This window comes from Filicampus tigris, chromosome 2 (assembly GCF_054856515.1).
Source record: "Filicampus tigris isolate MCC_2025a chromosome 2, RoL_Ftig_1.0, whole genome shotgun sequence".
Taxonomy (NCBI): Eukaryota; Metazoa; Chordata; class Actinopteri; order Syngnathiformes; family Syngnathidae; genus Filicampus; species Filicampus tigris.
In genome coordinates, this window is record NC_141218.1 from 36,835,869 (window position 1) to 36,849,173 (window position 13,305).

Here is a 13,305-nt window from a genome sequence, read left to right on the forward strand (position 1 = left end):
CTCAGTGAGAGAAATATTCGGGCCCATCCTGATTTTTCCAGGCCCACCCATTAGTCTCGTTCTGGCTCTGCCACTGGTCGGCAAACTAATTTACTGTAGATACATAAGGAATGTTGACTACACTGTATGCAGGCACACAGTTTTAAGAATTGGTTCACTAAAAATTCTAATTTTTTTGTGTGGATCGGAGCAGAATACAAGGTAGAAAAACAATGGTTGAGCGTATTTCACAACACAGCAACTGGTTTCAAATGTTTATTTATGGCTCAGAGAAACCCTTAAACAACTTGTTTGATATCTATTTCAACATAACTTTCAAAACATTTTTATCACTTGTAAAATACAGTGTCCCATTAAATAAACTGAAATCTCTGTGAAAACCATAGATTGAGGTCAGTGTTTATTGATCAGGGTTCAGACTTGGAAAGACACAGCAGTCCTGGCAACCGCCAGCGGCGAGAATTGGTATGGATCCTCAAGTCCAACCAGTCTTGCTGAGAAGCACCCAGAGCTAAACTGGAAGTGCAAACAAGAAAGCACAAGATTTATTTTAAAGGAGACATTGATATGCAAATTGCGAACCTCATCGTATGTTACTATATGCTGTGTCCAGATTCGTACTTAAAACGAATGATAGTTAACAGAGTATGAAATGGAATAATCAAGTCCAGTCAACCGCGAGTATTTGCAGGGGATAGGTACCGAGCCCGTCATTGTGAACAGCAAAAATGTACACGTTATTGACAACCACCCCAAAATATTTGAATGTTCCTACACACAGATGCCACAAGATAGTGGCAAAACACTTTTCCTTATTAGACAAGACAAGGCTTATAAAAGAAAGCTCAGTTCAACACATTTGCTTGGCACCAAGATACCACCATATAAAGAAATATTTTTGTATTCGACATGGCTTTGGCCTGAGCACGGATCATTAAATGTGTGTTTTACAGAGAAAAATGGTGCCCCTCCCCCAAATAAATAAATCCCTGAATATAGGCGAATTTGCGAATGCCAAACCACAAATATGGCGGGGTTCACTGCAACTCTTTTGTTATCTGCTTTCATAAAATGTGTCTGTATATGCTGATGTGTCAATGTGCCACATACCTGAGCATACAGTGCAGTGTAACAGCTACTTCCACGATGAAAAATGCCGAATTGTCTTATGGCGTGATATAAAGTCCTTCACTTATATGAGACAGGGCCTGCCCCTTCAATGGGAAGTCAACTAAAAACAATTCTTTGCAATAATGTTCTGTGCGTCTTCACTCGTCGAAACGATTAATATTGCGTTTATTAAGTATAAATTAAGCAGCAAATTCTACCTGTTTTTAGCCATGTCAGGGGGCGGCCATTTTGTCACTTCTGTCAACTGAAAGTTACATCCCAGTTGCTCAGGGCTCAGATAACGACCAATCACGGCTCACCTGTTTTCTGAAGCTGAGCCAAGTGGCAAAATGTCCTCCCCCTGAGATGGACAAAAACAGGTGGATTTTACTGCTTAACTCTTATTCCATAAACAAAATATTAATCAGTATGCAGTGTTAGTGGGCAACTAGTGGGCCTAACATATTCTTGAAAAAATATGCTTGGGTTGACTTTAAAAAAGGTTAATTTCAGTAAGACCAAAATAAAGTGTGTGAAGTGTGATATAATGCTTGTGATATAATGCTGGAGACCATCCAAGTTAGTCTTATCACAAAGCAAAGTGCACAATTTTGAATATATCATTGAATTCAAATGGATTCAAGTGGCTTTAATGCATGGTATAGAAGCATTGATCATAGAAGATAGCTGAAGCCTGGTTCACACGTCAAGATTTTAAAACGGTCAGCCGACTTCCAAACACTGAGAGATCCCACACATGATGAGAAAAAAAAAAAAAAAATCACCCATACAACACTTTTGAACGTACTGTGTGTGGTGTGCAGCCAACACGGCAAGATCAACGCACCACACATGGACCGATTCATTCACGGATATTCTCTGTCAAACGGAAAATCTCGCTAAATCCTTCGGGATTAAACGTGATTTCCAGGTAAACAAACATGGCGCACGAAGAGGCAGCAGGGGTCTCAAATCGTGTCTTGATGGTGACGCTGGTTTGTGCCGTGTGAACCGGTCTTAAGTCTGTCTTTTGACACTGGTGATTACCAAGGTGAATATGTTGTATTTTTCAAACAAATAAAACAGTTGACATGTTACTATAGGTGAAAGTGTACCTTGGCGCAAGGTAGGACTCTCCCGGGATAAAGGGGTCCACTGAGGGAATGTCAGTGCTGAGAACGGAAGGATTGGATTGCATCATGTAGTCCCCTTCCATACCTCTCAGGTTGGTTATGCTGCTCCCCACCTCTGCGCTCAAGCTGACGCCACTGCTCTTAGTGGGACCTGGAAACACACATACAGGTTCGTGCCATGAATAGCGGGTGGCACAGATTCGATGGAAACCATTTCAAATATCACGTCATTGTACAGAATATATTAGGGATAGACCGATTATTGGCCGGGCCGATTATTGGCGCCGGTATTTGACATTTTGACGAATATCGGCATCTGCCTTTTTAAAAAATCTGATGGCCGATAATAAATCCATTTAATACTGTGTTAACTTAAAGTAACTATTCATGTACATTTTCATTTAACTTTATAAGATATGCTGATGATCCTGGGAGGTCCCTGAACTTTGTTAGAATTTTGCAACAAAGATGTACTGTATATTGTCAAAAATTTATAATAGGGCTGTCAATTTAGCGCGTTATTTTCAAAGTTAATCCAACCCCCTTTTGACGCCGTCAATTTTTTGGATCGCGTGATTAAGGTTTCCATAGCAACCAGCTGCTGCATTGATAAAGTCTGCTGGTCACCATGATCCATACATGTATCTTGTAAAAAAAAAAAGCTTTAGAGTAGAGGAGGCGTTACATCTGCTTTAAAATATTGACGATGAGGATGAATTGCTCGGCAGACACATGCACGGCTGTGTCTCCCTTAGAGTTGGGCACCGAAAACCCATAATCGGTTCCATCATTCCGGTTATCCCGGAACCGTTCAGATTTTAGAATGTCGGTGGTAAGTTTCGATTTCTAGTTAGCCACGCGGAAGAGCTACAAACGAAGTACGACCGATTAAAAAAAAAATGTGTGCGCGCAGTCTCGGACTCCTGTCGCCGAAGCTGCGTAGCAATAGCATGTTAGCTCGCCCCCATTACCGCTCAGCTCTTCAGCTCGCTTCGTCCCGGCCGGCAAGCGCGGGCAGCGGCGGCGGTGGCGACTCTGGGCGGGCCCTTCCCACAGATCTCCACAGTTGCTCGGCCGGCTCATTCGGCTGACGCCTAGCCATAGAATGACGCGGTGCGGCTCATGACCCAAAGTCAGAATCGGCTAAGTATGACTAATTGCAACATTGAACCAACACGTTCAACAAACAAATGCACATATCCAGCTAATATTTATTTTATATCATACGTAGTTGCAGCATATACATAAATACTGTACATACAGATACATCCTATGGTTACGTAGACTGCTCAGATTAGATAGACTTTCCTCACTTGTCCTTAAAATGCAGCGTTGTGTTTGTCATATATATTTTCTTTTCAAAGCAATTGACTAGGTTAGCCAATCAATTGGTGTTCAGTAGCATGCTTTCAGTAACAGCTGAAAGACGCGCGCGCACGCGTGCGAGCGTGCGTGCGAGTGAGTGTATGTGTGTATGTTTGAAAAGGGCTGAGGGGCTGTTCGCGAGAGTTGAATTCAATGCTTGTTTTTTTTCAATTGAAGTGAAAGTCAACCCCCAAATTTTTTTTTTCAAGAATATGTTCTATGCAGGCACCCTAGTTCAAACAAGGCATTCTGGTTAATATTGTGTTTGTGGAATATGAGTTAAGTTGTAAAATCCATCCATTTTTTTACCATCGCAAAGGTCGGCCATCTTATTACTTCTGTCGACTGAAAATGACATCACAGATGCTGAGGGCTCAAATAACGACTAATCATGGCTCAGTTTCAGAAAACAGGTGAGCTGTGATTGGTTGTTACGTGATCCCTGAGCAACTATGATATCATTTTCAGTTGAAAGACGTGACAAAATGGCCGCCCCCCAGTGATGACTAAAAACAGGTGGATTAACTCTTATTCCACAAACGCAATATTTATCAGAATGCCTTGTTTCAACTAGTGGGCTTGCATGGAGCATATTCTTAAAAAATAATGTTTGGGTTGACTTCGCTTGAATAAAGAATTTGCATAAGAAAATTCACTCCAAATATCAGTTATCGGCCTCCTTGATGATGCCCTGGAAAAACCATATCGGTCTACCTCTAGTATTTATACTGTGAAACAATCTGAAAATGACAGAGAACAATCTCCTTATTCGCCAAAGGATGACACGCCATAAGGCAGTTCAATATCTTGCTCAATGATACTTTGGTCACTGGGGATTGAACCTGCAACTTCCGGGTTGTGAGACTCCCAACCCAGCACGTGTTTTGAACACTTGCTTGTACGATGTAATGTCCTCATCAAGTGACTTGCCAGTTCCCAACTCACAGCAGCGTATGAAAGTCTCCCAGGCTCTGGTCTGCAGATATGGTCTGACCTGCGGCTGCTGAAGCAGGCAGAACACTGCAGAGTCCACTTGCTGGAATACTCTGCGGAAAGACAAGGGAAATAACCAACCTGCTCATCAGCATTGTGATTTACTGCACATACGTGATGCTTCTCACAGGGAGAAAATGATTTGTACTGATATTACTTAGAGTGAGATGCTTAGGTAGACATTAATAGCTCAGAAATAGATCAAGCATCTCAATTAAGACCTCCGATATCCAGCAAGCTGACAATGCCTTCATATTATGAAAGACGGATGGCAAGCGAGTTGGTTCAAAGTAAGTTACACCAGGGCCAGATGTTACCTAAGACTGAGTAGTCGCTGAAGGAGTTCCTCGGGCAGGTCGTATCTGTCAGAACAGATCAATTCTCTGACGGAATCAAAGTCCTGCTTTAGTTGGAGCGCGCCCTGCACACTGAGGAGGAAACAGAAGAAATGGTCAATAGAAGTTAGTTACGGTATATAGCCTATTATTTTTTACTTCCATGTGAGAGGAATATACCTGAATTTTATTCGTTGTTTCAGGATATGTTCCATCCATGCCTCCATGAAAGCTGTCATGGTGAAACCAAGAGCCTGGACGCGCACATCATCAGAGTGTAATGCCACACCATCCAAAACCTGACCGATCACATTCTGAGCAGCCTGTGACGCATACTCACTGGGACTGAGAGGGAAGCCTAGTGATCAAAACAAAGCGCATGCCACCCATCTGGATGGAAAGGATTTCACAACACAACATAATGCCGCGATACTGATAGAGTAATATTAGAGCGGTCATCTGAATAGCTCGTCAGTTTTCATTTGGAGCAACTGTGGATGTGTAATCCTGCGATTCAAGAGTGCCTTCCCTTAATTAAAATTCAGTCCGCGGGAAATCAGCAGCGGCTGTTCGTGTTGTGTGATTAACTTTTAGGAAACGGGATATGCTAGCCGGCAACGTTTCCTCGAATTTTCCATGCGTCTGAGCATTCACACAAATTCCTGGAGCATTCCTTGGACCACGGTGAGCACCAGCAGACGTGCACACGGTGTCATCAGACAAAACCTGAGACCATAACCAGTTACATGATGGAGGTATGGTAGTGGCACCCCGAAAAAAACAAAACAAAAAAACCCCAAAAAAATCAAACCACCTATATGTCAAAATAGAACATATCATTGAACAGCGATTTGTGACACGAATAAAAATCAGCCCTAGTTACTTTCATTTTAGCACATTGGTCATTTTAAGCACTTTTTTGTATAATCATGGTGCCGCATTGTCCACTCATAAATAATGGAATACATGTTATTTAATAAAACACAAATATTTCTAGCCACCTGACCTCTGAAACGCATGAGAGAGCATCATGTAAGCCAAGGGGCTTGTAAACTACGCCCATGTTTGGATTTCCTGAATGGAGCAAACTGCGTGCCGCCTGCAGTGTCTCGTCAGTGGTGTGTACATGTGAGTGTATGTGTGTCAATGTATGTTTCAAACTACAGTAAACGCACTACTGAAACTGGTAGGGAAGTGGAAATGAAGGATTGAGTGAAGAAATGTAATGTGTGTGCGTGGTTCCGCGCCAGTGTCACCATGTGCGCTGAGAGGGTGAGAGCGGTGCACAATTGCTCACGCGCGCAGCTTGGAGTGAACATTACTAGCCAGTCCGAATCGCATCATGCATCGTCATATCCCCGGGAGCTTGTTTACCTGCCTGTTGAGTACAAGCACCTGTGGCTAAAGCCAAATTGGGGCAGGGTTTCACTTTTTACTTTCTGGACCTGCTTTTGACAGCTCTGCTTAAAGTGGAAGTCAACCCAAACATATTTTTTCAAGAATATGTTCTATGCAGGCCCACTAGTTGATACAAGGCAATATGATTAACAGAGCTGGGCAGTCCGTCCCTGGGCCGGACCGGTCGGACCCTCCGGCCCGGCCGGATGCCCATTTTGGGGCGGAGGGATGGGGGATGACAAATTTTTAAAAAATGGCTGGACTAAGCATGCCCAGAAGTGGATTTTAGTCCGGCCCACTAATCGGCCCTCATGCGTGTGACATGCTCGCGAGGCGGCCAAATTTCATCTCAGCCTACTCGGTGAAAGGCTTCTTTTCTGGCTTCTTCAAAACAAATTGTGACTGGGAGGAAACCCAAGCTGCGTGCAGCACTCAAGTATGACACTGGCACATCATGCACTTCCCTACTTCCGGAAATACGCCGTAGCAAACCTGCTGTGTAAGTGGTTAGCTGGCATGCTTTTATTTTGAAGGCAGGGAAGTGTGAAGGAGGGGAGTGTGGAAAATAGGTAACTTGTTGCTTGCAGACTTGTCGTCTGTTGGACAAATAAATTATACAATACGACAAAACGACAACAATGGGGCGACAATGTTTACGAATATGGCCGGGGGGTCGCGGCCGGAAGGGTACCCAGGTCAAGGGTGGAGGGTTGCGGCCGGATGGGCAAAAAAGGGTCAAGTGCCCAGCTCTGATGATTAATATGAAATATGAGTTAAGCAGCAAAATCCAGGCGTTTTTAGCCATCTCAGGGGGCGGCCATTTTGTCACTTCTGTCGACTGAAAATGACATCACAGTTGCTCAGGGCTCAGGTAACGACCGATCATGGCTCAGCTTCAGAAAACAGGTCAACCGTGATTGGTCGTTACTTGAGCCCTGAGCAACTGTGATGTCATTTTCGGTTGACAGAAGTGACAAAATGGCCGCCCCTGAGATGGCTAAAAATGGATGGATATCTCATATTTCACAAATGCAATATTAGTCAGAATGCCTGGCTTCAACTAGTGGGCCTGTATAGAGCATCTTCTTGAAATAAAATGTTTGGGTTGACTTTCGCTTAAAGGACAGTACTGTACCTGGCCTGAGGTTGAGTCTCCAGTGTCCAGCAGAGGGCATGGTCTGCTCAAAGAGGTCGGCAGATATCCTTTTGCAGTCGTCAGAAAAGGTTTTCAGCACCGCAGAAGAAAAAGACTGATATAAAAATAGATTACAAAAAAAGGAAAAAAAGACATCAGTACCTACTGTCTGTGGTTGTGCTTGGATGGCTGAATTGAAATGGAAACAAGGTATAAATCCAGCGATTCAACACAACATCGAAAGTACATCTTGCAAAAAAGGTTTCACTTTCGATGTTACTCTCTTGCTAAGCCGCAGAGCGTCTGTCCTAATACGGCTATTGAGGCCACGAATATTTTGTCTTTGCTAAGGATGCCACTCAGTCCCTGTTCTGATGGAAAAACAGGTTGCACGTAAACTACAGAGGCTGAAGCGTGTCACCTGCAGCTCGGAGGAAGCCGCGTCAACCATTCGGAGCTGCTGCTTCACTACAAGTTGATGGTGAATATGAAGAGTGGACAGATAATTACTGTCCGAATTCACCAGCAACCATTTAGTCTGCTGGACCAACGTGTCCAACGACTCTTTCAGCACCTGGAGAGAAGAAAGAATTGCCTTCTTATTACTGACATACGATTGGGCCTCATTTACTCATTCCTGCGAGTTGAGTTTATATGCAAAATCTGTCAGATTCATGACGCGTGCCTACGGGCCCGTTTTCGCCGCAGCACGGTGGAAGTGTTAATGAATCCAAATTCATTGCAAATGACGACACGTGATCGCAGAGCTCCAATTTCAATCAACACCGCCCTACTTCCCAATAAAAAAAACATCTCAGAGGGTTCCCAAAATATGTAATAACTTTCTTCATCTCATTTTCAAAAGGTTTGTCTTATTGGAACACAAACTGTCAACATATAATAATGATATCAATCATGTTCAATTAATTCCAAACTTACATTAGAGAATGCTAATAATGTGAACACACCGGTGTCAAACTCAAAGCTTGGGGTCCAGAAGTGGCCCGCCTCATCATTTTTAGTGGCCCACAAAAGCAAATAAAATGGATCTATGTGCATGTTTCTTGCCAAACGGATTCACTCATTTTATTTTGGCATAAGTTATGCACAAAAATTGCAATTTTTCTTACCTTTTGAAGATATTAAAATCATTTTTTTTTATTACACCAAATCCCCTGTCTTTCCATTCAGGGCTGCTCGATTATGAAAAAAATATGAATCACAATTATTTGGGTGGGAATTGAAATCACGATTATTCAAACGATCATTATTTTTGCAGTACAAACACAGAAAATGTTTCAATGTAAAAAATACAAAGTCAAATGCATTTCTTAGAAATGCTATAATTATGCAAGTTCCTTTTGGACCAAACAAAATGTATAAAATCAGTTATTATAAAATAAAAAAACAACAAATGTATGAATTCAAGTCTCATATCCTTGTGTAAGCAAACGTGCGTTTGAATAAAAATGCATATTAATAATCATTTTTTAACAATTACGGTATGCCGATTTTGAGATTGTGGAATGTAATAATCGTAATTGTACCGTATTTTCCGGATTATAAATCGCCTTATTTTTCATAGTTTGGGGGGTTGTTTGATGTAACGTAAGCATACCGTTCCGCCTGTTGTTGCCTCGATTCTATTTTTATTTTAAATTGTTCATCATTTAAATGACATATCTGTTCTTGGTGTTAGATTTTATCAAATACATTTCCTCCCAAAATGCAACTTATACTCCAGTGCGACTTGAATGTGTTTTTTTTCTACTTCTTTATTATGCATTTTATGGCTGGTGCGACTTGTACTCCAGAGCAACGTATAGTCTGGAAAATACGGTAATTGAATTTCGCTTTATAGCACAGCCCTATTTCCATCCCTTCTGATTTCAAATGACATTTGTTAAAAATATATACAGTGTAATCACAATGAAATCCAGGGGCAATCATATATATGAAAGGTGCGGTGATTGTACATTGCTAAGAATTTCCGTCATATGAGCCCTAACGTGGCTCGCGATGAAAATGAGTCTGACACCTCGTCTTAATGCTTTCAGTACAACACGGCATTTTGGAAAATTACTATGCATAACTCTTGTTTCAACTTGCAACACTTTTGGACGGTGGACGAATGCAGACACAGCCTGGCCTGACGTCTGTGACCCCGGCCGGCCTCAATTTTGGTCTGGAGCACTCATTTGACAGGACTTTTCATATATGTAGTGTCTATTGTTGTTCTGTGTACAATATTGATCATTTTCCGTTTGACAGCTTACTTTGAGGTCTCCTTGTGTGATGAGTAAGAACTTGTTGAGGCTCCATGAGGAGAGGAACTGGTAGGCCTTTGACATGAGCCACACGGTAGACAGTTGCACTGTTGCTAACGTCAGGCTAACAGTCCATCTGTGGAAAGCGAGCCGGGTTGGGAACAAGCTTAAAGAACCTGAAATCGAAAAAAAGCTATGAAAAACTCAGCTGGGACTGACTTGAATCAATCAGGGTGAGATTAACAATATTCAATGTCTTGGTGGTCAGAAGTACAAATTGATCACTTATCGCCATTCAAAAATTGGGAATATAAGAAAGTTTTTTTGTGTTTATGTATCAAATCTTTTTGCTATTATTCAAAAACTGACCTAGTACATGTTTGTTCACTTCTGCAGAAGTTGCTTGTTCAGTTGAAACTTTTAAGTGTCCCTCGGCAAAGATTTGCACAAACTCATTTCAATGAAATACATTAAACCAGCCCATCAAAGGAACATTTTAACAACAGCGACAAACTGACACAGCGGGATGAAGCGCAGCAAGTTTACCTGGTGCATTGCAGTACGAAAGAGAAGACAGGAGAGGCTGAGTAAGCTGGCGCAAGTACTCTGCGGTCGCAGACATCATCACACGGGCATCCTGATTTGATGAAGGCGCAAATGACCTGCTGTGTTGCTTTCCAGCTGCCAGACACTTGTCTTTCAAAGCTGCACCCAAACCTCTGCACACCACTGAGAAAAGACAAGAGATGAGAGGAGAACAGCAGGAGGATATGCTACAATATACATGTACAGGTTTCATCGAAAAATGTTCCAAGTACGCAATTCACTTTTAATTTGTTGACTTGAATGCGCATCAATTTACAGGTTGACTACCGTAGATTTAATACTGCAATCCAGACTGCCTGCTGTTGGCTTTTTGCGACAATCCCCTTATCAACCCAGATAACGTGTTCGTCCAGTTCTTTTGAAAAATGTGTTCCTCAATCAAAAAGAAGGGTCATTGCCCTTAACATCATTCTAAAAGAGGACATCAAGGCCAACCACAGACAGGCTGATCTTTTCATCAATATTCAAGAATGTTGTCGTGGACCTTCAGCAGATATGATTTACCACCCACAGCAAAATAAAAAGCAACAGTAAATGTAGGAGTAGTTGATTCACAGTACCGGTACTTAGCCTCAACACTATGTTGTAACTATATGACATGGGCTAAAATGCGTAAATGCTAAACAGTATACTGTACATTCCCTCCATTTGGATTGCTCATGAAATTGAGGGTTTTGTGTATGTATGTGTGTATATATGTAAATGTGTGTTTTTTATTTTAGACACTAACCATAGTCCCACTGAGCATGTGCTGCACTGACTAACATATTTAAATTGAACTCTTCCAACATGGCTTTGAACTCCTTTGGAAGTACAGCTGCAAAAAAAAAACAGAAATGTAATTTAGACACAACAACAAAATTGGCGGCTTCTGAATGTAATCATTCCTGGTTTGTGAGGAATAAATATTTCACTACATGCATATACATACACGTATATATACATACACGTATATATATATATATATATATATATATATATATATACATACACGTATATATATATATACACGTATATATATATATATATATATATATATATATATACATATATATACATATATATATATATACATATATACACATATATATATACATATATATATATATACACATATATATATATACATATATATATATACACATATATATATATACATATATATATATACACATATATATATACACATATATATATATACACATATATATAAATATAAATATATAAATATAAATATATAAATATAAATATATAAATATATATATATATATATATATATACACACACACGCACGCACATGCGCCCCCCCCCCCCCCCCCCCCCCCACACACACACACGCACGGCTAACGGCAGAGGATTTTTAAGGATCATTAGCTGGCTAATTTACTTTTCGAACCTGCTATGGACACGCTTCAAAATACGCCACTAGTACTTTACTACCTAGACCTATCGCCAACAGCACAATGCGTCGGTCACGTGAATCAATGCGGCAGTTGCCGCTCGCGTCGATGCGGGAGTAGAAAGAAGCCTAAAATGAAGCCTTTCACTGAGTAGGCTGGGATGAAATTTGGTAGATATAAACGTATATATATATAAATATTAGGGGTGTAACCGTACGCTAAATCACGTTTCGGTTTGGTTTGGTTTTTTGGAAACTTCGGTTTGGTATATTTTCGGTACAAAAAAAAACTTTTTTTACTTTATGTTTATTTTGAAGTAAAAAAATAAATAAAAGTGAACCATTCGGGTGATATTCTAAGAAATTACACCAGAATAAAAAATACACTATACACAGAAGATCTCTTAATTTTGTTAATTATTAAGACACTGAAATCTAACCTAACCCTGACCCCGGCCAAGCCCCAAAGGAGCAAGCCCGGCCACCAGGCGCTCGCCAACGAGCCCCACCTCCGGGCACACAACAGTCTTTTAGCGTGAACTGGTCTCTCAACAATCACATAACAATTTTTTCAACAATTTTCAGGACCTTTGTTGCTCTGAGCTGCACACAAGTTGTCTTCTTCTCACCTGTGCTTGAGGCCCGGCTGAGTGCCTGAAGGATTTGGAAGATCCTGTGGTCGTCATGGAGGTTGATGCTGCCTGTGCTTTTTGCTCCGTGCGCCACGTGCAACCGCAACCACAATGCTTTGCTGCAGCGAGCCCACAGCAGTGCACGGTACTGCGCAAGCAGATCATCGAGCAACATTGACTGGCCGAGGTCCAACCACTGAACGGAACGAGGCCGATGGGCACATTCCCCCTCAGCTTTTTTAACATCTTCCACAGCCTCCTCGAAACATCGCTGGCCAGAACCTGAGCTACAAAAATATGCACAAACAGGAGACCGCTGTCACATAAGATGTCAAGAGGATGTTGTGTGTGAGAAACATTGCGCATGTCGCATCTTATGCCATTTACATTTATTCTTGCTGTGGTCAGGTATGAAAAGAGTCAATTCAAGCATGAAAGCAAACATCTGCCAAAATTCGGGAGCGACACGGAGGACGGCTCGTTACCGGTAAACATTTTTGAAATGCCAGAAACAAAAACATGGCAACATACTGTCTACTGAGCAATGCAATTTCGGAGCTTTGGAGCAATTTCGTCCAACAGAAGGAGTCGTCCGACGTCATATGTGACTTAATTAACTCCTTTCAACTCTGCATGTCCATGCACCCGAGTCATGACAGTGCACTGTAGCAATTGATGCTGGCCAATCACTGAGCGTTTTTTCAGTGCGCTGTCCCTCTTTTAGATGTTACTAGAGGTGTCAAAATTAATCGAAAACTAAATCGATCATCAAATAAATTGGCAACTACCTTGATAATCATTTAATCTTTTTGAGCCTTTGTTGAACTTAAAATTGTCCATATCCTTTGATTTCAACTTCTCCAAAGAAAATGTTTTCTGATTTCTGCTGTCTTTCATGAAAGCAGACTGATCATCTTTGTGATGAATCCAAA

General features: G+C 41.4%; 1 protein-coding gene across 6 annotated transcripts in view; it reads right to left on the reverse strand.

The window, feature by feature from the left end:
* Positions 1-242: 242 nt before the first annotated feature.
* ccdc142 (coiled-coil domain containing 142) overlaps positions 243-13,305 on the reverse strand; it is a 37,243-nt gene continuing 24,180 nt past the window's right edge. For 3 of the 6 annotated variants that reach the window (XM_086023985.1, XM_086023982.1, XM_086023986.1), the window contains 11 exons: positions 12,371-12,660; positions 11,073-11,159; positions 10,283-10,465; positions 9,746-9,912; positions 7,891-8,043; positions 7,470-7,584; positions 5,117-5,294; positions 4,919-5,029; positions 4,554-4,654; positions 2,226-2,394; positions 243-516 (listed from right to left, as the gene is read on the reverse strand). In XM_086023985.1, the coding sequence (XP_085880111.1) occupies positions 408-516; positions 2,226-2,394; positions 4,554-4,654; positions 4,919-5,029; positions 5,117-5,294; positions 7,470-7,584; positions 7,891-8,043; positions 9,746-9,912; positions 10,283-10,465; positions 11,073-11,159; positions 12,371-12,660 (1,663 nt within the window). In that variant the 3' untranslated portion in view covers positions 243-407. The other 3 variants (XM_086023983.1, XM_086023984.1, XR_015085747.1) reach the window with 3 other exon arrangements.